This window comes from Phascolarctos cinereus, unplaced genomic scaffold (assembly GCF_003287225.1).
Source record: "Phascolarctos cinereus isolate Bilbo 61053 unplaced genomic scaffold, phaCin_HiC Scaffold_2;HRSCAF=192, whole genome shotgun sequence".
NCBI classification, from domain to species: Eukaryota; Metazoa; Chordata; class Mammalia; order Diprotodontia; family Phascolarctidae; genus Phascolarctos; species Phascolarctos cinereus.
Window position 1 is genome coordinate 218546773 of NW_027555625.1, and position 24434 is coordinate 218571206.

Below are 24434 nucleotides of genomic sequence, written 5' to 3' on the forward strand. Positions count from 1 at the left end.
AAATTCAATTCACTTAGTCACATCATTTTCAGACTTCAAGACTATATTCACAAGACAATTTTACAAGCCGTCAAGGTAAAAGCATCACATAACAGAAAGTAACTTTTGAATTGCACAATATTTTTCTATAAAAATAAAAGACATAAAAAGTTGAAGTATAATAGAATAAGTTATTTACCCTGAAATCAGCTACCTACCATAATTAAGTATACTTTTTGAAGAAAAAATATAGTCTTTCAGAAATTCACAATAATTTGAAAAATGTGGGGATCCTCAAGACAATCTAGAGATTATAATGCGCAAAATCAACAAGGTTTGGGTTGTAATAGATGAGAGACAGACTGGTCTAATAGAAAGAACAATGGATGAAACCAGAAAAGATTATGGATTGAGAGGAAGTAGTGGATTGAGAGGAAGTTCAGCTCTCCTGAACACTAATCAGCAAAAATTGAGGAAGAGCACCAGATAAAGCAGTGATCAAGAAATCCAAAAAGAAATGGCACTGCTGCTTTTTCCTGCCCAACTTGGCACAGAGAACCTGAGGCTTGAGGGAAGGGGACCTAGTCACAAAAACTAGTACAGAAGCCTGCCAGGGTAAGGACCAGAAATGGTCCCTGCAGCTACCAATGGACCACGGAACTAACAGCAGGGGTGATTTTGCAGTTCTAGCAATCTAACCTCAGATCAGGGTCATGGAGCCTTCCACAATGCAGGTTGGGGGCTGCAGCTGTGTGCCAAAGCAAGAAGACCAAACGAATGGCAAGTCTGCAATTCTGTTGCTTATGAACCTGAGGAAGACCTGAAACCAGCAGCCGTCCAGTGGAGCTCTAATCGGAAGCTAGCTTGCAGACCCAGAACTGGGATTGTGAGACTGCAAAGTTCCAACTTGGAGAGTGATCTAGTCAATAAACATTTTAAAATTGCCAACTATATGCCAGTCATTGTGCTAAACCTGGGAATAAAAAGAAAAACAGAAGAAAATCCCTGCTGTCAAGGAGCTCAGTCTAATGTTGAAGACAACAAATAAAAAAAATCTGTCTGATCAAGCCCTACAGTTGACTAATTAGGGCACTGCACTTCTGAGGTGCCTAAAGAACAAAGCCTTCCCTATTCAAAGGGAGCACTATCAGAACCTCAGATAATACAGATTAGTAAAAGACAAGGCCCTACCATTCACCCCAGAAATGCACAGTCTGACCCTGTCATGAAATTCTAACATGGGAAGCAAAGCTGGAAAAATGAATAAGTAAAAGAAGATACTAGCAATAAAGAAATGTTATGGATCCAAGAATGTCTAATACACAAAGTTCAAAGAACAAAATCACCCCACAATATATACACAAGCAAAGCCTCACAGAATTGCTTGGCAACAATGTCAATTAAAATTACTGGAAAAAATGAAACAAGAGTTTAAAAAGCTACTAAAAATGGCATGAGAGCTCTTGATTAGTGGTTCTCAAACTTTTTGGTCTCAGGACCCTCTACACTGTTAAAAACTGAGGATTCCAAATAACTTTTTTTTTTTTTTGGCTAAGCAGTGGGGTTAAGTGACTTGCCCAAGGCCCAAGCTAGTAAGTGTTGTGTCTGAGGCCAAATATGAACTCAGGTCCTCCTGACTTCAGGGCCGGTGCTCTATCCACTGCACCACCTAGCTGCCTCCAAAGAACTTTTGTTTAGCTGTTTCATATCTGCTAATATTTAACATATTAGAAATTAAAACTGACAAACTTTTAAAATTTTATTAATTTTAAAATATCAATAATAAACTCCATTATGTTAGATGTTAACTATATATAACTAAACTAAATACCACAAAATAAAAAAAATTATTGAGAAGAGTAGCATTATTTTTAAAAATCTAATGTCTGGCTTAATAGAAGAAAACTGACCCCGCCTTTGAGGAGCACACATTCCCTTGAAGCCCCTGGGGGCTCGGGACGCCTCGAATGGCCCCTCTGAGGTTCATCCGGTCCAAGGGTCCAGCCGTGGGTCCCAGCCCTGGTGTGATTTACTCTGCCAGGGACTACGCACACAGACACAAAAAAGAACGGGTTCCTGCCTTGGAAGAGCTGACCTCGTCCTTCGGGACAGACTGGACCCCCATCGGACCCAGGCCTGTCCCAGCGACCAGCGCGGCTCCCCTCGCCCCAACCCCTACTCCCTAGGAAGCCTCGGACCCGGCGCGCTGCCAGTCGTCTTCCCTTGAGCTCTTTGAGGGCTGGGACGGTGTTTTTGCCTTTCTTTGTATCCTCAGTGCTTGGTACAGTGCCTGGCACATAGTAGGCGCTTCACGAATTTTTGTGATTAATTACTAGACTGAGCGATCTCTTGACAGGCCGGCAGTGACCCGGAAGGCTTCCCTCGCCCGCATTACGTCACTCGTACGGGACCGTAGCAGCTCTCTTGGAGCCTGGCTAGTCCCCGGATTCGGAAGGCTCTAATCCCGCCCACATGACGTCACTAATCTGAGACCTCTAGGGCTGCGGCCGAAACCATGCTTCTGCCTGCTGGGCACAGCCGCTCCTTGGTGTTCCGCTTGCTGCAGAGGAGTGGGTTCGGACTTGGCCACTGTCAGCACGGGAGGCCGCCAAACAGCCTGCCGGTTAGACTGAGGCGAAGCCCTGACTGCCTTTTAGGAGGGACTGGACCGCGGTCCTGCGCCTCCTTTCCCAGAGGCTCTGGGGATTTGGGTGGGGGGAGCGCGATTTGGGGGAAAGATGAGGAGCCCCTCGATGCTTCTGTTCCCCAGCAAAGTGACGACGCATCCTGGTCGCAGCTTTCCTTGGGCGCCCAGACCGCCCGATCTTTATCTTCTGTGGAGAAGCCTACGCGAATGTTTCCAGAGAAGATGCTGCCTCCCGAGATCGAGTACGTGGTCACTGGCCGTGAAGAGTGCGGCGATGCAAGCGCCTCCCCGCCCCCACTACGGACTCCAGCACTGTGCTGTGAAGCCCAGCCCTCGCAGGCTAAAGAGGTGCCTGCTCACTCGCTCAGGTCCAGTCCGAAGGAACTCCCCTTTCAGCCCGGGGACCTTCTTTACGCCGAATCCCAAAAAGGCGAAAATACATTTAAAAGATTGTTTAAGTTGGAGGCTGCAGGACAATTAAGCAGTAACTGGGGAGCAATTCCGTACCAAAAAATGATTGGGAAGTTACCTGGCCAGTTACTTAAGAGTTCCATTGGTCACCACTTTATGCTGAGAAGACCAGTATTGGAGGAGTTTGTTTTATTGATGAAAAGAGGGCCGACCATATCATATCCAAAGGTAATGCCCATTATTTAGGTAGCCACCAATTTCTGAACGGCACACATATGGTGGTCTAATGTATCTGAACTTTACAATTTCAGCCCTGGTGAAAATATTTACTCCTGTATTCTCAGTTGTATTTAAAATGTATTTGTGACCTTTAAAAATGATAATTTTGGGAGCTCCGATTACTTTTTTGGGGCAGGATCTGCTTACTAGAGGCTTAATTTTATTTTATCTGCTACAGTACTCAGGAAGATAACAAGGTGTGGAGGAGATCTTCATTGCTAGGGAGTATCCACTCACAGTTCTTTGAAGTGTGGAAGTGTGTGTGTGTGTGTGTGTGTGTGTGTGTGTAATAGAATGTAAGCTCCTTGTGGACAGAGACTTTCATTTTTGTCCTTTTGTCCTTTTATCTCCAGCACCTAGCACAGTGCCTAGTATGTAGGTACTTAATAAAGGCTTGTTAAACAAATACTATGTTCTCATTCTAACTAATGTTCTCCATATGGAAGAACAGTTAACCAGTTCATGAATTTGTAATCCATTTTTTTCCCCAAGGCTAACTGTTCACATCCACTCTTCTATTTTGAGCAGAAGTCCTAGTGCGAATTAGGTGATGAGGTTAGACATTGTATGTCAAATTTAATACTTGGAAAATTCATACTGTTAGGTTAGCTATTACTGATATAGTCAGTGTAATTTCAACACTCTGTCCCAGGCAAATAGTATAGGTGGTACTGGGAACACATATTGGCTCATAACCAATTAAAAAAAATATTTCCCTACCAGAACAAAACATCCAGTTGAAAAAAAATGTCTTCATAGGGCCGGCCCTGAAGTCAGGAGGACCAGAGTTCAAATTTGACCTCAGAGCAAACACTTACTAGCTGTGTGACCCTGGGCAAGTCACTTAACCCCAGTTGCCTCGCAAAAATTAAAAAAAATGTTTTCAGCATCTACCACGTGCAGAACACTCAGCAGGGTTAATCAGTTTAAATATAACCTAATCCCTGCCCTCAGCCTGTATGAATATGACACATAAAGATAAAGTACAAAATGCATATTGTCTATAGATGTGCAAGATGACATACTGAAGTCTGAGTGAGCAAAAGGTCATTGCTGATTTGGCAGGACATATCATTCCATCTGGACTTTAAAGCCTAAGTAGAAATATGATCAAAGAGTAGAGAGGGAAAAAAATCAGAAATAAGGAAGTGTTGGGTAATGGAGGCACAGAATAGTGTGCTGGGATGAGAGAAGTCCAGTTTGACTTAGTGTAAAGTATATGGGAAAGACTATTGGGAGATAAAGCTGGAAGATGTAGTATGGTGTCAGGTTTTGAAGGTGCTTGAATGCCATTCAGAGGAGTTTGGACTTTATTTGGAGGGATAAGGAAAATGTGAGCAGTGACAGGATTAGATATATGCATAAGGAAGATTAGTTTGTGAGCTGTATGAAGAGCTATTTAAAGGGGAAGAGAGGCTAGGTAAGAATGCCTGTTAGGAGCCTACTGGATAATTCCTGCAACTGGTAATGAAGGCCTGAATTATAAGATGAGAGAGATATTCATGCAACATAATAATGATAACTAGCATTTAGATAGCCAGGTACTTTGCTAAAAGCTTTGCAGTTATCTCATCTGATCTTCACTACAACCCTGGGAGGTAGGTGCTAGTATTATCTCCACTTTATAGCTGAGGAAACTGAAGCAAATGGTTTGTTAAGTGACTTGCCCAGGGTCATGTAGCAAGTGTTTGAGGCTACATTTGAACTCTGGTCTTCCTGACTCCAAGCCTGCATTCTATCCACTGCACCACCTAGCTGCCCCAGTTGTGACAGATATTTTTGTTGTAACAGGACTTGATAATTAGTTGGATATGAAAAGCAAAAAAAAGGGAAAAGAGTCATTAGCAAGGTTTTCAGTGTGGGAGATAGAATGAATGATGTCAGTGAAAACAGTAAAATCGAAATGAGCAGGATTTGGGGAAAAATAAAATCCTGGGCATAATTGACTTTGAGATACTTGTGGGATTTCCACGTGGAGACTGCTGCGTGCGTGAGTGTGAGTGTGTGTGTCTGTGTGTGTGTGTGTGTGTGTGTGTATGTGTGTGTGTGTGTGTAATGTAAAGGATAGAACCTTAAGAAATACCTATTCTTGGGTGTAGCCAAGATGGCAGAGTGAAAGCAGTGACTTGCTTGAGCTCTCCCCCAAACCTCTCCAAATACTCATAAAAAATGGCTCTAAACAAATTCTGAAGCAGCAGAACCCACAAAAAGACAGAGTGAAACAAATTTCCAGCCCAAGACAACCTGGATAATTGATCAGAAAGGTGTATCGCGCTGGGCTGGGAGCGCAGCGTGGCGTGGACGCGCAGGCCACAGCAAACCTGGAGCAGGCCTCAGAGGACTGAACCGTGGGCAGCTATGGAGGTTTCCAGACTCCTCAATCCACAAAAGCCAAACACAACTTAGAAGGTCAGTGGGAAAAGTCTGTTTCTGTCGGTGGTGAGAGAAAAAGGCAGGGTTTCAGCTCCATTCCCCAAGAGCATGGCCCTGGGGTGAGGGGGCAGCTGCTTCCCGAGCTTCTGGCCCACAGACTGAGGGGGAATCCAGTAGCTGATCAGAGAGGGATTTCAGGGATCTCTTTGCCAGTGCTGAGGCAGGAATCTCTTGCTTTGCCCCCTGTTTGGATCTAGGTCACAGTTCTGGGCGGCGGTCCTGGAGTGAGAAGGAACGCTGGCATGGTACAGCTTGTAGTGGCTGTGGAGAGGAAACCTTCCTCACAGTCACAGGACAGAATGGAGTACTTGTGGTCACAGGCTAGGAAAGGAGTAAACACCTCGCCCCTTATCATACCACCTTGGAAGAACCGAAAATTTACAGGTCCCTACAAGTATCTCTGAAAACAGCTGCACAAACCCCCGAAGCTTGGGACAGTACATTCTCCACATTGGAAGCAGACGCTTACCTTAACAAAGAATTTAAAACTCAAGTAATTGGCCAGGATCATGAGCAAGCAGCGCAAAAAGAGTCAGACTGTATTATCTTACTTTTTGTGGCAAAGACGATCAAAATATACAACCAGAAGAAGACAACAAAGTCAAAGCTCCTACATCCAAAGCCTCCAAGAAAAATATGAATCAATCCCAGGCCTTGGAAGAGCTCAAAAAGGATTTTGAGAAGCAAGTAAGGGAAGTAGAGGAAAAACTGGGAAGAGAAATGAGAGTGATGCAAGAAAATCATGAAAAAACAAGTCAACAGCTTGCTAAAGGAGACCCAAAAAAATACTGAAGAAAATAACAGCTTAAAAAACAGCCTAACCCAAATGGCAAAAGAGGTCTTATCCTACAGGAAAATAGGGGGAGAAGGGGACAAGACAGCAGGGGGGTGATAGAGAGGAGGGCAGATTGGGAAAGGGGGTAATCAGAAGTAAATACTTCTGAGGAGGGACAGAGTCAAAAGTATAAGTAGCTTTCAAGAAACTTGGCATTAGAGGGGAGGTTCAGTTTCTAAAAATAGATTTAAAGTGGTTTCATGATATAGTTGTGAAAAGCCAACACTAGTTTATTAATGGCCTTAATTTTGGAAAAAATGTGAAATAAGTTATGGCCAATTGTTCTCTTAGAATCTTTGATTTCACCATTGCCAAGAGGTCATTCCACTAAAATAGTTAAGTCCTAGACTGTTACTTGAGGAACATAAGGGTTAAATTATTTGCTGAGGGTCACATATCTAATATATATCATGGGGTATTTGAACTTAGATTTTCCTGACTCCAAGTCTAGTACTGTAACCACTACTAGTGTTTTCTCTGTTTCCAATTTATCATGTATAGATCTTGTTTGTACATAGTTGTTTGCATATTGTCTCCCCCATTAGACTGTGACCTCCTTGAGAGCAGGGACTGTCTTTTGCCTTTCTTTGTATTCCCAGTACTTAGCACTGTGCACATAGTAGGTGATTAATAAAAGTTTACTGATAAGCAGCTGTTTCTTTGTAAGTAAGAAAGTAAGAAGCAGACAATAAAGGAGTTCTGAGGAGGGATTGAACCTAGGATGTGGTTTATATTAAACCATTTGGTTTCTATTTTTATTCAAATTCACCTGGTTTTATTTAGTCCCTACAGTGTGTAAGTATACAGTCTCTCTCCTTGGGCAGCATATAATCTAGAGTATGGGAAATAAGACAGATACACAAATGACTATAATAAAAGTCTAGCAAGAGTCATTAGAGAGATAAAATGTAGACCAGTTGTGAATGAAGATATCCTGGAAGTCATTTTATTTGAGCTGGGCTTTACAAGGATAGGTAGAATTTTGATAGTTAGAATTAGGAGTGGAAGACATTCCACCCATAGCAAACAGAATGACCAAGTCCAACACTACTTGGAATACAGTGGATGAAAACATATAGCTCATTTTCCTTCTTCTCTTATCAATAGCACCATCATCTGGAAGGGTAATCGAAGAAATTGAATGCTAGACTAAGAAGTTTGGATTTTAGTCATTAAGTGGATTAGAGTAACTTGATCAGAGGTGTGCTTTAAGAAGATAACAAAGGACTAATAGTTGCACTGGAGGATGGATCAGAGGGAAAGTTTGAAGGTAGAAAACAAATTAGGGGACTATTGTAGCAGTGCAGGCTCAAAAGATGAGGAAATGATTTAAGGTGATAAGAGTAGGAATGGAAAGGAGAGGTAAGAATTGGTATGAAGACAAGTGACAGATCTTGAATGATTGGAAGAGAGAAGAGTAAAAGATAACTGAGCTTTTGAATTTAGGTTACTAGGAAATTGGTGGGGTCAATAACAAATAGGAAAGGATGAAGAACCAGTTTGGAGAGTAATATATGGAGGTAGATTATGGACATGTTCAGTTTGAGGTACTGCTAGTTGGACATTCAGGTGGAAACATCTGTCAGATACCTGGAAAGAAAAGATTGCAGTTTAAGAGAGATGCTGAGGCTAGGATGTAAAACTGGAAATTCACAGGGGATAGCTGAAGCTTTTGGAAGTGTTTCAGATCTACAGGGGAAATATGTAGAGAAGGGAGATAGCCTAGGACAGAACTTTGGAGAGAATCCTTAAAGATTGTAGGGAAGAAGAAAAGTCATTCAGAAAGACAAAAAGGAAGAGTTAGAAGTTGCAGGAGGACCAAGATTTGTATGGTGCTTTGTAAGACAAGGGAGAGATGCTTGATAAGGTCATATGCTGCAGAGGCTGAGGATTAACACTAAGAAGAAAAGACCATTAGATTTGGTTATTAAGAGGTTTCTGGTTTCCTTTAATGGAAGATTTTAAATTATATTATGAGTAATATAAGCTCCTTGTGAACATATTTCCTTTGTTTTCTCCTTATCCTTTATGCCTAGTATAGTGTTCAAGTACTTGATTATATAGATAACTCTAAATTATTAATTTTTTTGATAGGATATGAATATGATGTTGATGATGATGAATGTCAAACAAGGTGATATCATTTTGGATGTTGGCTCAGGTTCTGGCGGAATGAGTTTGTTTTATCACAAGCAGGTAAGAAATTGTGATTATACTGAATTTAGACAACAGAGGAAAGAATTTTATTTTGTATAATATGGCAAGAACTTATAACAGTGATAAACATATGGCCACGACAACAGATTGGATATGCAACGTGTGGGAGTGAGGTGTTGAGGATGATGAGATTTTGAGCTTGGGTGACTGCATCGTGGTATCCTTGACAGTAATAAAGTTGGAGAAAGAGGAGGGTTTCGGGAGAAAGATGAATTCTATTATGTATCTCTAAGAATACTATCTCAGGAAAAATCTAGCAGTTCTTTGCTTTACCCCACCTTCCACAGCCTCCTTACAAACAGTGGCACTTGTATTCTTCCCCCATCTCTTCCAATTCTGGAACCCTGAACCAAGATCCAATCAATTGTCATGTTACTGGATAGAGTGTGTCAATCTTTCCCCCTGTAGCCTCACTTACTATCCCTATAACTTTCCATGGCAAAAGCCCACTTCTCCCCTGTCCCCTATTCCCTTGGAGACAGGGGCAGTCTTATGTATTTGTGTCCCTAGGTCTTAGCACAGTGCTTGCACTGGTTAGCAAGCACTTAATGATTTCTTATATATTTATTAATGTGACAGACATATAAACAAATTTATCTGAATCAGATGGGAGCCATTCTTTACATCTTCTCTGTTAAACCTTCATCCAATTTTCTATTACTTCTCTAACAGTTCTTCTTCTTTCTACCCTTTCTTGTGCCTCAACCATTTGTCTTCTATATCGAAACTTCTATCCACCATTCATAGGATAATTACATTTAAAGCTGAAAGGGGCCTTAGACATCATCATTTTACCCCGTTATTTTAAAGATGAGGAAACTAAGGCCTAGAGAAATTTAAGTTACCTGCCTAAGGTCACATAGTAGTTTGTGGTAAAGCTGTGATTGAATTCAATCAAATCCTTTTAAGTCCAAATCCAAGTCTTTCTCTGTACCACCAGGTGGCATAGTGCAAGCCATTTCAAATGTTTTTTGTGTATTTCCTAGTTAAGACATTCTAAACAATAGTGTATTATTCTTTTGCATTGAAATTATAAAAGTAACGTAGTCACAAGAATGGCAGCATGGAATGGGGGATGCAGAGCTGACCTCAGAGTCCAGAAGATCTGGGTCCAAGCACTGCTTCTAACATAAGTGACTCTGAATAAATAAATTGATCTCTCAGTGCCCCAGGCAGCTTTTCTAAGACTAAAAATTCTGTAGAAGATGTAGATCTGCATTTGTAGATGGAGTTTCCTCAGTGGAAGTTCCCTATGCCAATAAAATCATAGATATAGTACAATAAAAAATGCTCAGTCTATAAATAGTTTTACCACAGAAGTATGGATTTTTAACCAGCCTGAAATTTGGTTAGCTATATTTGATGATTGGTTGTAGTTCTAAGTAAATTAAGCTGATTCAGTTTGGTAACTAATGGACTCAAGATGTGATGACATTCTTACTCAAATATACATTTGTCAGGTTTGTTTTAAATGATTTGTATTTCCTCCTCCCTCATTGAGCTATAACATGGCTCAAAATGGTGCATGATAATTCTTATGGTCAGATTTCATATACGGTATGGGGCAGTTAGGTGACATAGTGGATGGAGCACTGGGTCTGGAGTTCAGAAAGCACAAAAGTACTAGCTGTGTGACCCCGGGCAAGCCACTTAACCCCTGCCTACATTAAGATGGTGAAGGAAATGGCAAAGCACTCCAATAGCTTTGCCGAGAAAATCCCAAATAAGGTAATGAAGATTTAGACATGACTGAACAACAGCGGGTTTAATAGCTATGAGACTAAACTTAGCTTTTTGCCTCTTGATTAGCTGCTGCTTTCCTTTGATATCCTGTTCTATACACTAAGTCATGATTAAGCCCTTCAGATCTCTTGTTTGATTCAGTCTTTTTGTCAAGTTAAATGAATAAGCATTACTCATTATTAAGCATTTACTATGTGGTAAGCTCTGGAGATAGAAATACAAAAAGAATAAGTCCTTGCTTTCAAGGAACTTGTATTCTTATGGGTGAAATAACACATTTAGGGGAGTGGTATTTTGTTTTGGAAAGTTACTGGGATGAAGAGTGGAGCCATTGGTAAGTAGATTAAAATAACCTTTCCAATAATAATGGCAGTATCAATTTGATTATGATTCCAGAACTGGAAAGTAGAAATCTAACCAGAGGTGTGTCGTTGAGACCCACAACTGGGGTTATGAGCCTGCAAAGCTCAGACCTGGAGGCAGCCATGTCAGTTATTAAATGTTTATTCATCGCCTACTATATGCCAGGCACTGTGCTAAGTGCTGGGGATACAAAGAAATGTTAAAAAAAAAATAGTCCCTGCTCCTAAGGAGCTCACAGTCTAATTGGGGAGACAACATGCAAACAACTATGTACAAACGAGCTATATACAGGATAAATTGGAAATAATCAAAAGAGGGAAGGTGCTAGCATTAAGAAGAGGCATTGGGGAAAAACTTCCTATAGAAGGTGGGAGGCTTCTTTCTTTTTGTTTTTAAAAAACTAACACCATTACAAAATTATGAAATATTAACACTATTGTTCAATGTTATTCCCTCAATTATTTTAGTTGGATTACAGGGACAAGTTAAAAGTTTTGAAATTAGAAAAGACCACCACAACCAGGCTAAGAAGAACTACAAGTGCTGGCGTGACGCATGGAAGATTAGTCATGTAGAAGAATGGCCAGATAACGTGGATTTCATTCATAAGGATATTTTAAAAGCTGCTGAAGACATAGAATCCATAACATTTGATGGGGTAAATCTTCTAAAAGTATATTGTAGAACATTAGGCACTCAGACTACATGTATTCAAGGTTGGATTGGACCATTAAGAGGGGTGTATTTACTTCATGGTCCCTCTTTAAATGATATAAGGTCCTGTTGTATCAACTCAATTTTTTTTTCACTTATGATAGTAGGATATTTTCCTGGCATGTAGACATGATATCCAAAAGGAACCTTATATCATTTAAATTACTTCCTACCAGACCATAAGCCTTCTAACTTGGATTTTGAAATTTCTCTTTTCCTTGAGGACAATGACTATTTCATTTTTGGCTTTGTTTCCCCAACACTTAGGTAGCACATTGTAGAGTAGGTGCTTAACAACTAACTGTTGAACTGGATTTTTTCCCATACTTAACATACCTTGTTTCTTCTGTTGACACATTTTAACTAGGTAGGAACTCTTTATGCAGAATGACTGGCGAATATTTTCTAGTTTATTGAATATTCTGGTTGATTAAGTTTTCATATTGCACTTGTCAAGTTATCAAAGACTAGAATATCTTTTTAATATTGACAGTATACTGGACATAATTTAATAAGCCTTCAATAAAAGTTTTAAGTGGACTCTGTACGAGTCAGCATTGTGATGTGACAACTAGATAAGTTAATGAGATACTGGGCTGCATTAATCAAGGCATAGCTTCCAGTAACAAGGAAGTGGTAATCCTACTGTATTCTACCCTGGTCAAACCAAATCTGAAATACTGTGTTCTGGGTACCACAGTTTAAGAGAGACATTGGGATAGAACACCAGTTCAAATCTGGCTTCAGACACTTGCTAAGCTGTATGACCCTGGGCAGGTCACATAACCCCAATTGCCTGAAAAAAAGAAAGACATTGATAAGCTGGAGAGTCCAGAAAAGAGCAACAGAAATGGTGAAGGACTGTGAGATTATTTCACATGGAGATTGTTTGAGGGACCTGAGCATAGTCTGGAGAAGTCTCAGAGGAACATGATAGCTGTCTTTAAGTATCTGATGGACTACCATATTAATTTTCTATTTGGCTTGTTCAAATTTGTCATAAAAAGCACTAGCAGGAGCAATGGGTAGAAGTTGCAAAGAGATAAATTTAGGCTTAATAATAGGAAAAACTTTCTTATACATAGGGCTGCCCAGAAGTACACTGGCTGCTTTGGGAAGTGTTGACTGCCCTCATTGGAGGTCTTCAGGCAAAGATTAGATGAGTGCTTGTGGGGCATATTATAGTAAGGATTCCTTTTGTGGTTTTTTTTTTTTGTTGTTGTTGTTGTTGGGCAATGGGGGTTAAGTGACTTGCCCAGAGTCACACAGCTAGTAAGTGTTATGTATCTGAGGCTGGATTTGAACTCAGGTCCTCCTGAATCCAGGGCTGTTGCTCTATCCACTGTGCCACTTAGCTGCTCCATAAGGATTCCTTTTGGATATGCATTGGCCTTAATGGTTTCTGATTTTTCTTCTAGTTTTAAAAAACTGATACAAAAAATATTTCAGGATCTTTGAGTACCTTGGAGCCATCATAATGAACATCTTTGCTTAATTATGCTGGTAAAGTATGGAGATGCTAATTCATGGAGGTTTTCATTTAATAGAATGCTAGATAAATCAGTGTTCATACACATGTGTATGAACAACTCTATGTTTACAGACAAAACTTGAGCTAATAATTTATAGAATACTTTGTTTTACAAAGCACTTTTTTCACAACTGTGTGATATAATACCAAAAATTATCTCAATTTTATAGATAAGGAAACAGATTCAGGAATGCAGAGTGACTTGCCCAGACTCACAAAGTTTAGTATTGTGGCAGGTCTTGAACCCAGTTCATTTTGATATAATGACCAAGTTTACAATTCAGTTTTTAAAAATTGTAGAGAAGGGGCAGCTAGGTGGTGCAGTGAATATAGCACTGGCCCTGGAGTCAGCAGGACCTGAGTTCAAATCCAGCCTCAGACACATAACACTAGCTGTGTGACCCTGGGCAAGTCATTTAACCCCATTGCCTAACCAAAACAAAACAAAACCAAAAAAAAATGTAATTGGGAAATGTTTAACAAAAATAAATCAAAATACAGCAAAAATTGTAGAGAAAACAGCATGCATCACTCATTAATTTGTTAACAATTTTCTATTACTCAAATTCAGTTCTTATCAGAAACATAGATTGATTTGGATAGACTTCAGAAGTCATCTACTCCAACCCCTTCATTTTGTACATGAGGAAACTGAGCCTTCAGAAAGATAAAGTGATTTTCTCAGAGCTGTAGGTCCTAAGTAGAAGAGCTAGGTTTTGAAGGTCTTCTGACTCCAAATCCAGCATTCTTTTCACTGAACTATGTCCTTGCTTTCAGCTAAAGTCTATGAATCAGTTAATGCTCATCAATGATTAGCCAACCACGCTACCATTAGACCAGGTTGGCTGTTTTCAATTCATTATTTTGCTTATTTGATTACTATCATATCATCAAAAATATAATGGAGATTGTGTTTTTTTCTAAAAACAAATCACCTTAGTATAAAAGTATCACTCAATAAACATTTAATATATAAGTAGCTTCAAATTGTTAGGAGTCATCAACAAACTTTTTGTTTTGGACATTGACTATTTGTATTTGTAGTGAATTTTATATTCGAAATCATTCCTCTAAGAATTTGTTCAGTACCATCTTTGTGACTAGAACAATATTGGGCACTGTGAGGAACACAAAAGAAATCAATTACAAATTTTCTTCCTTAGGGATACTTTCTACAAACTTACAGGTGCCACTTCCCCCCTCTCTTTAAAAGTAAAGAACAAGCTAAAGATGTCAAATGTTGCATACATGGTAGATTCGTTTACTTAATAGTTTACTTAACTGTTTTTCTTTGTTTACCAGGAAAGGTTCAATGATGGTGGTCATTAATGGTGATGAAGCATGTCAGGAAATGAGGACTTGACTGTGATTTTAAAAACAAGCATATTAATAAAACCTTTAAATAATAAATTCACAGGGGCTATTATCCCCCACCCCAGACTTGTGATTTTTCTTCTGTATGATAAATTAAAACAGACTTTGAATAATGTTAATTTTTATTGTTAAAAGTTTAGATGAAATGTGTAAATTTTTAAGAAGAAATCCAAAGAAAAATGCAAAATTACCACATCTAAGACATGTCATTCTGTTTTTATATTCAAAATCTAGAAGTGCTGACAATTATAGATCACCACACAGGTATATCAATAACAATCATACGACAGTTGTCAATACTACATTCTAATAAAAAACATTCTTAAATGTATGAAATAGCTTTCCAAAAGTAAACTACCTCTTCTCTATTTCTCTAACATCCCCGACCTCCAGATTTGTGCCTTTACTTAATAAAATTCAGTACATCTTTTCTTTCCTTTACAGGTGGCTCTGGACATGCTAAATCCTCAAATTGCTTTGCCTATTGTATATCCAAATCTTAAGCAAGGTGGTATATGTGCAGTATATCTAGCAAAGTGAGTATATATCGTAATATTAAGTACATTTTAATTTCACTGAAACATCAGATTGGAATAATGTTTAGTTTGTGGAAACAAAACATCATACAGTAAAACCCTATCATAAAGTACCATACTTATCTGAAGATTGTTATAATTGCTAGTTAAACCACATCTCTTATATGCACTTTCATATATGTCAGGTCTCTCTTCCATTAACATGGAAAGCTTTAATGTAGATGTCATGCTAATACCAGGATCTAAATGAGGTTCTTGCTTGCTCTCAAGGTTCTTGCAGAATACAGTAGCTTTTTTTCCAAATTGTTTTTAAGTTTGACTCAGTGCTATATTTTGGTTACAGTTACTGGTATAACAAATGTGTTGTTTAAATATGTAGTGGTCTTATTAAGATTTCAATATACACTTTTCTCTGAAAGTATCACACAGGTAATCGAACTTTTAGAAGGAATACGTATCTGCAAACTTTCACTCTCATGTGAACAAATAAGAGAAGTTCTTCTCAGAGACTGGTTAGTATGCCCAGCAAAAAGAAAAGATGGCACTTTAGCCCAAAGAGTAGAGCCTAAAACCAGTATGGATTTAAAGTTGCATTCTCAAAGGGATTTTGAAACTAAAGAAAATGAGAATGTACAAGAGAATGATTATGGTAAGCATGACTGTTGTGGTATGAAAATATTTTGCAGTAGTAAATGGACTCTGGGTTTCTGAGTATTCAATGAATATCATTTCAGACATTTAATACTTAACTACTTTTAGGTACTGAAATATGGTACTTATTCATGTGAAGTTAATTTAGAATCTCCTGAATACATGAAGCTCTTATTTTCTAGAGAGTGGCTCCTAACTTTTCCTGCCTCTCAGTGACCTTTGCTGCTCTTTGGAGGTGTTGAGTTTCTTAGTGTATACAATATTTTTAAATGATCTCTATAAGGTTTGTAGAAGATGCTGCATATATTAATACCTATTTTTTAAAAAACCTCCCAATATCAGTAGTTTTGATGAAAAGTATTCACATTTAAATATTAGGACTTTATATGCAAGTAGTTTTTTTTTAATGTGTCTTATAAAGAAAACGTCTGGAGGCACAAAGGCCTTAACAAACATGAATAAACAGAGAATGGAAGTTGTGCAGAAGCAAATATTTTATAATTTCTAAAGTGATCACCTAATATAGAGAGCTGTCACTTTGAGAAGTTTGAAAGAAGTAAATTCAGAAAAACCTGTGGTATGTATGTGTTGCTTAACTCTTAATCCCATAAATTAGTTTCTAAACCTTGACCACTGATTGTATAAACACCTTACAAACATAGACAAGGTGATGCTGTGATCAGTTTATTTTTTAAGACAACAGAGACCCAGAGATGAAAGTTAAATATAAGAAGTTAACTTACTCAGGGAAAATATTGTATTAGCCAAAGATGGGGGGGGGGAAGCACAACAAAGGAGAAGCAATGTTAAGTTATGTTAATAGTTCTTAAATCAAGTTTTAAAGATTTTTATGTAGTTTATAATATAATAATAATATGTATATATTTGTTTGTTTGAATCCAGGTGAATCACTTTCTGGTTTTCCATATAGCTCAATTCCCTACATTGCTAGACCCTTTAATTGGCAATCTAATCATACAGGTAAGTAATACTCCACAAATAATTTTTATGCTAGTTAAAATGTAGAATATTTTTAACTACATTTATAATTTAACATTTTAAACTCAGTTATCCATGTAAAGTGAATTCCATGTCATTTTAATGACACTGCTTGTTTCTTTTAGCTTTTCTTGTCAAATTGAGGAAGTTCAACCCAGAACATTAACCGAGTAATCCAGGTAACTGACTACAACTAATTTCAAGATTGCAGAGTACCAAGAAAAACTTAATATTGTAAATGATTACTTTTATAGATTTGTTGTTTTATCTTTGTTATTACTTTGATTTACAAATCTTTATTACATACGAATTTTAAAATATAGCTAAATGAACAGGCAACTGTTAAAAAACAAATCATATGTTACCTCATTTCAACACTTATCTTGAAATTATATTCAGACATTTTGTATTTAATGATTCCACGTTGGTTGAGTTGAGCCATTTCATTCTTCATTTCCTGTAAACCACTCCATAGATTTATCTTGCTTCATGCAACTAGTTTTCTTTCCCTTTTTTGATACGTTATCAGTGGCTATTAAAAGTTTAAAAAAAGGTATTAAGACATGGAAAGTTAGGTTTTTTAAAAGTATACATTCAGATGGCTCTAAGCATATCTGGAAAAAACAAAATCTTTGGGTTTCAGTGAATGTAATTTATTTTCAGGCTAATAAAAATATCCAAAACAATTATTAATTCACACCAAAATAAAAACATTTTGGTTAAGTCAAAAATCTTTTCAATAAACAGCATTAAAGGCGTAATGTTGTTTTAATCATCTTGCCAAAATGTCAGTTATATTGAGGCCTTGTTAAAATGAAATCCTACTAAGTACAGGTTGTTACACATTGTTAAGTTTGGGAGATTTTCAAAGGGATTACATAAAATAAATGTTTGGGCTGATAACAGTATTTACAAACAGTAATAAGCTGGGGGTTATCTTTAGGCAAAAGGAGATATGTTAGGGTTACAGTGTGCTTAAAAAGTGCTGTTATGCCTCTATTTCTACAGTATGTTGGTGGACCCTCTGCTAATGGACATAGATGAAAATTGCAAAGGATAAAGACTGTTAGGCTGCAAAGATGGAGGATATACACATACTAATGAAATCAGAGATCTCTAAGAGAGATACAGGATAATTGTACATCTTTTAAAATAGTTTTAGATTTAGAATTCATATTATTTGTAGTATTTAGTTGCTTATTTTTTGCATGGAGTACTTTCTGCATAAAGAAGAAGGCTATTATCTATGTTAATTAAGTCCTCAGGCTAAATCTTGGTATAATTTGGGAGAGATTAAATCTGCTCATACAAATACTGGATGTGTGACCCTAGGCAAGTCACTTAACCCCATTTGCCTCAGTTTTCTCATCTGTAAAATGAGCTGGAGAAGGGAATAGCAAACCACACTAGTATCTTTGCCAAGAAAACCTCAAATGCAGTCATGAAGTGTTGGACATGACTGAAATGACTGAACAACAAAATTTGAGGGGCTCCTTTTTCAAGCTTTTCAGGGTATATGAAAATATACTACATACTAAGTCTAGGACTTCCATCTCTACCTCTTCTTGTCCAGCTTTTCTTCATTAATTGCCTTATTCACTGTCCGTTTTTGATCTTGTACCCCTTTGAGACCCAAGTGCCCTTCTTGAAAATCATGGTGAACTAAAGCTAAAGCATTCTTATTTTCAGTATCAGTCCTATATGCCAATAGCCGTTTGGTCCCATAGGAAGTACTCTAAGAAAAAACAAAGTTTTGTTCTATGCCCTCGTCACCTCCAACACAAATACATTTAGGAAAGCATATAAAATTATTAAAACTATCTAAATTTGTATATATTTTCACATAGTTATTGTATGTACCTAAAGTACCATATTTTCATTTAATACATTACTAGATTTGTTTGTACCTCTTTTACACAATGATTTTTGAGTTTATCATATTCATATTAGTCTCGCTGTTATTAGGAGTAATTGATTAATAACTTTATAAAATAGAAAAATATTTTAAGAAATTAAGTTTAGAGAAGTTAAGTAACTTCCCCGTGTTCATAGCTGGTTAAATGTAAAAGGCAGGATTTGAACCTGTTTCTCCTGACACTAAGCTGGCTCAATTATAATTAATTATACTGTTAATGTGCAGCAAAATTTATTTTAATTATTTATGATATTTAGACTATTTTATATAGTCTTTGATTTGTTATATATCTCATGCATTGACAGGGAATAAGGAGTTCTATATAAGTGAATTTATCAGATAACTAAGGCTTATTATTACCCTTTTAATCTACAAGCATTAAAAAAAGAAATTCTTCCTGGCTAGGAATGGCACCAACTACTTTATTCCCTTCCTCTTACAATAGTTCCTTACCAAATCAGACATTTTACTTAATTGTTATTATTATTAATCACTATACTAAAAATAGTGATACCTTCAGGACACATAGGGTATAAATAAGGATTATTTGCCCCTATTATAAATGCCTTCAAATTGCCATACATCATTGAGTTTTTTGTCTTTGTACAATTTTTTCCTATTTTTCCCATTGTCACTAGCTGTCACTTGCTTCTGTTAGGATAGGTGTGTTAGCTGTAGCAAATTTCTTCCTTACCTCTCCCTCCTTCATAATTTGCTAGTTTTTATGTCCTGTGGGCTAGGATACAAGATGACTAAATAGCAGTATTTCTGGAATAAGGGTAAATGAGTTCTAAAGGAGCAAAATGTCTGAGCTTTAGTGCATAGGTTTTTATGACTTCCAGTTTTACTACTAAGAAGCCTTTTTTTTTTTGCCTATTCCATCTGAATTCTTAGCTGCATTCTAGAATTGTAGAGTTTTTGTTAATACTTGTTTGAACCAAGATGAGCTACTGGAAAAGGATTAAAATAAATTCAGAAGAAACTAATTAATAAAATGAATAGTAGAAACAATCTTCAAGGGGACAAATGATATAAGAAATTTAAAGAAATGCCATTCTTAAAACTGAGCCCAATTTCCATCAGATTTCAAACTGCCTAATGCTAAAGGCAGAAACAAAAAAGTCCAACTAGTCTGCAATGAATATTTCAATTAAGACTTTTCAGTAACAAAAAGAGTTGCATAAAATTTTAGAAAAGCTTTAGGTGGTAGCTACAATTATATTAAAAATGCAAAGGCTTTTAAAAGAACCATATTAATGGTAAGACAGTGAGTGCTGTCAGTGGAAATTAGAAGACTTAAGTTCTCATTTTGACATACTAGTAACTAGTATGCAACCATGGACAAATAGCTTCACCTCTCTGGCTTCAGTGTCCTCTTCTTAAGTGAGGAAGTTGAATTCTAAAGGTAAAATAACAGTTGTCTCAGTGATATCCTAATGATAAATTAAACTCCAAACATGAGTCTTTGTAATTTAATAGATTTGCAAGATTGGAAGGGTCTTTAAGAGATCAGTTGCTTTTGTCTTCTCAGGTTGGACAAATACTTGGAAGAAAGAATATAAAATACAAAATATTGTTATAACTGTTAATGCTAACGAAATCTAACTTTTGCCCCATATTTCATCAAATGGCTAGAAACAGAAGTTGGTATATGTAAAAGAAATATACTACAATTTTATAAAAGTAATTTGGATGAAATTGATAATACAATTGACTCAATTTCTTCTTCATTTGATTACTTTCAAATTCATTCAGGGCCACTTTTCCACCAACAAATAAATCACTACAACTTTATTCCCTCTTCTAACACACTGTCAGGTCATAATTATACCACTTTTAGAGAACATAAAATTTCTACTGTGGATGGTAATGGGAGGGAAATGAAGGCAATTCAATAAATTTTATGCATAATTCCTGAAGATTTGGGGAGATTCGGGTCTTCTGGCTTTTTATGTTTCAGTTTGTTAATTCCAGTAATTAGTAAGGAAAGCCCCATGAGTTGGGAAGATTTGGGTTTGAGTCCAAGATTGATAAATTTTAATAAATAACTACAAGGTTAACACTTCTAGTTTGTTGCCTTCTGGCCACCAAAATAAAGAAAAAATAACCCTTACCTCTTTCAGCAATCATCTACTCAGAATGTTTTAATATTTATCTTGTTTTTTTTTTCTTTGTCTGCAACTATATGCTCCTTGGAAATGCCATTTTGTGTTCCAAAGGGCAAAATGGTGCTCAATAAATAAAAGTTTTAAATGAACTTAATGATTTATATCTTTAAATCATACCTTGGGAATAACAATAAGATTGAGTTGGTTCAAGTGGTAAGTCCACTGAGAATGAATTATATGATTCCTGAGATGAGTATTTCTCCATCATTTCTAATGTGCCACTGGATGAAGAAGATGATGATGAAGACAATCCCAGTCCTACAAATCTTCCTTTTTTACCACAAAGTGAACAATCTACTGGTGTGGCACTAGGTCCTCGGGGCAGCTGAACTTCATCTCTGTTGTAGTTTCTGACAGCCCCACTGTGGTGCACAGACCGTTCTCGCTGCCATATATAATGCGTTGGAGCAATAGCCATAACCTATAATGGAAAACTTTTATTTATAATTTTACTAAGTCTTAAAAATTAACTACTCTACAATTATAACTTCAATACATCTCATTCTATTACTTTATAAGTCGCTATCTTCCTAAGGCATTACTTGCCATCTAGTAGAATTGAGTCACTGTCACTTATATTCTCTATAAATTATCCATGGGGAGTCCACCTAACATTCAAGGGGCCTTCCTCTAAAGCTAATGTCTTCACATGGATATGAGGGAAGAATGCAGATCATTCAGACCATTCATCAGTCATTCTTAACTTTTACCACATGACCAACCCATATTTTATAATCATAAATTTCTGATGACACTCAAGAGATGGAGTGGCATACAGGATCTAAAACATATTAGGAATATAGCTATAAGACTTAACAGCTAATATGACAATGGCCAAAAACATGGAAAGGATAATTTCTGAAGAACACACAAACTATCTACCATGTGAAAAGATGCCCCATGTCCCTGATAGGCAGTATAAATCAAAACTAAGACACCACCTTAAAAGCCACTAGAATGGCAAAAATATCAAAACATCAAATTTAATGTTGATTGAGCTACAGGAAAACAGGTACTCTAATATATTTTTTTTGTGGAACTAGTCTGGTATAAATAGCAGTATCACAGTAAGAGTTAAAAAACTGATCCTACCTTGACCCAGAAAGCCTATTGCTAGGACTCTATATCCTAAATATATTATAAAAAAAAATGAGAACTTTATAAAAATATTCGCAGCTGCCTTATTTATCTTTTTAAAAACTATGTCCGATGATTAAAGAATGGTTTAAAAATGACATGTTAATAGGAAATTAAGGCACTCCATTCCATCCTCCACACAGATGAACAACAAAAAAAAAATCTTCCTAAGGGATAGGACATTCCTAGGCTTGAAAATATTTAGTGGCTCCTTACTCATTTTAGGAAAAACACAAAGTCAACCTGGGTTTTAAAGCCCTCCACAATCCCCAGTTCTAGCCCAAAAGACATAGTAGTTGTCCCCTCAACTCTTGCCTGTTTTCACCCCAAACTATCTCCCATGCCTGAAATACCCCTCCCACTTTACTTTGGCCTCCAAGGATCTTCCCTAGCCTTCAAGGGCAAGCTTTTCCAACAACGCTTAAACTAATTGATATGCTTTCTCTTCTCAAAATACTTTGCTTTTGCCCATGTACACGTCATTTCCCAACAGAATTCAATACACTTGAAGACAAGGCCTGTTTCCCTTTTATACATAGCATAATGCTTGAAACATAGTAGGTACTTAATAAAAATGCTTACTGAAATGGGTTGGATAAATATGAAGAATGTATGTAAACATGAACACCTATGGGAAATGATACAAAGTAAGATCAGCAGAATCGGCGCTGTATACATATTGACAACTAAGGTCAATAGGTGGGCCAAGACAATGTAATAAAAATAACATTACTGCCTAGATCAATTTACTTACTTGTGCCATCCCAATCAAGCTACCAAAGGGTTACTTTATAGAGCTAGAAAACAAACAAAATTCATTTGGAAAAACAAAAAAATTAATTATCTCAAAGGAAATAATGAAAAAAGTGGGAAAGGGGCCTAACAATACCAGATCTCAAGTTCTACAACAAAGTAGCAAAAATTTGGTACTGGTTAAGAAATAGTGAGGTTAAGTCAGTGGAACAGACTAAGTACACAATCTATAGACGTAGATGAGCACAGTAGTCTGGTGTTTGATAAATCCAGAGATCCCAGCTATTAGACAAGAAGTCACTATTTAACAAAAACCGTTGGGAAAACTGGAAAGCAGACTAGAAGAAATTAGGTATAGACCAACATTCACACCACATAACAAAATAAGCTCCAACTAGCTATATGACTTAGACATAAAGGATGAAATCAAACAATTAGAGGAAGATAGAATAAATTACCTGTTAGATCTATAGCCAGAGGATAAGTTCATGACTAAACAAAAAAGAGAGGTTTCACAGGAGTAAAATGGACAATTTTGATTACATAAAATTAAAAAGCTTTGCCCAAACAAAACCAATGCAGCTAAAATTAGAAGAGAAAGGTAAATGGAAAAGCATTGCTGCAGCAAGGTTATCTGATAAAGATCTCATTTCTAAGATCTATGGGAGCTGATTCAAATTTATAAGAATAAAAGCCATTTTTCAATTGATAAATGATCAAAGGATATGGATGAGCAATTTTCAGAGAAGAAATTCATGCTATCAGTAGCCATATGAAAAAATGCTCCAATTCATTGAGAATGCAAATTAAAATAACTTTGAGGTCTTACCTCATACCCATCAATTGGCAAAGTTGACAAAAGGAAAATGACAAATGTTGGAGGGACCGTTGGAAAACTGGTGTGTTAATGCACCGTTGGTAAAGCTGTGATTTGGTCCAGCTAGCCAGTTTGTAACTCTGCCTCAAAAACTATTAAATTATATACAATCTTTGAACCAGCAGTACTACTACTAAACAGCAAAGAAAGCTGAAAAGAACCCCTATGTACAAAAGCATTTATAGCTGCTATTTGTATAGTGGTAAAGAACTGATGGGATGTTCATCAATTGGGGAATGGCTGAACGAGTTATGGTATATGAACATGATGGAATGTTACTGTGCTATAAGAAATGATAAAGGGATAGTTTCAGAGAAACCTGGGAAGATTCATATGAACTGATGCATAGTCAAGTAAACAGAACCAGGAGAACAGTTTATACAATTACAGCAATAATCCAATAAGAAACAGCTTTGAAATACTTAGGAACTCTAACAAATACAATAACCAACCATGATTAAACAAAGACTGGTAAAAACATGTTGTCTGAGGCAGCTAGGTGGTGCAGTGGATAAAGCAGCAGTCCTGGAGTCAGGGGGAACCTCAGTTCATATCTAACACTTACTAGCTGTGTGACTCTATGTAAGTCATTCAATCCTGATTGCCTCCAAAAAACAAAAATAAATAAAACCCCCCATGTTATCCACCTCTTGATAGATAGAACCAAAGGTACAGATCAAGACTTTTTTTTGGGGGGGGGGAGGCGTGGAACATGGCCAATTCAGTCTTTTTTTTTTTTTTGCTTGACTGTACATGTTTGTAATGGGTTTTGTTTTCCTTTCTCAATAAGGAAGGAGGAGCAGGCAGTGAGTGGGGTGGGTGGAGGAGTTGGGAAGGAGAGGTGGATTTTCACCAAAAAAACACCTAATTTA

At 37.1% G+C, this 24434-nt stretch overlaps 2 protein-coding genes across 2 annotated transcripts in view; one reads left to right on the forward strand and one right to left on the reverse strand.

Moving 5' to 3' along the window:
• Window positions 1-2459: 2459 nt before the first annotated feature.
• On the forward strand, window positions 2460-20884 carry TRMT61B (tRNA methyltransferase 61B). Its single transcript, XM_020983771.2, has 7 exons — window positions 2460-3265; window positions 8679-8790; window positions 11375-11565; window positions 14971-15062; window positions 15482-15711; window positions 16617-16694; window positions 16838-20884. The coding sequence occupies exons 1-7, from the start codon at window positions 2495-2497 to the stop codon at window positions 16876-16878; spliced, it is 1515 nt and encodes a 504-aa protein (XP_020839430.1). The 5' UTR covers window positions 2460-2494; the 3' UTR covers window positions 16879-20884.
• Window positions 17156-24434, reverse strand: part of SPDYA (speedy/RINGO cell cycle regulator family member A) — a 30977-nt gene continuing 23698 nt past the window's right edge. The window contains exons 7-8 of the mRNA XM_020983769.2: window positions 20913-21216; window positions 17156-17244 (exon numbers count right to left, since the gene is read on the reverse strand). Coding sequence (XP_020839428.1) covers window positions 17156-17244; window positions 20913-21216 — 393 coding nt within the window. The remainder of the gene's footprint in view (window positions 17245-20912; window positions 21217-24434) is intronic.

Bases quoted from the DNA above. Each gene is read 5' to 3' on its own strand.
- TRMT61B (XM_020983771.2), top strand. From the start codon at position 2,495: ATGCTTCTGCCTGCTGGGCACAGCCGCTCCTTGGTGTTCCGCTTGCTG. The intron at 8,791-11,374 runs GTGATTATACTG...CAATTATTTTAG, and splicing joins TCACAAGCAGGTAAGAAATT to TTGGATTACAGGGACAAGTT. The intron at 15,712-16,616 runs GTAAGCATGACT...GTTTGAATCCAG, and splicing joins TGTACAAGAGAATGATTATG to GTGAATCACTTTCTGGTTTT.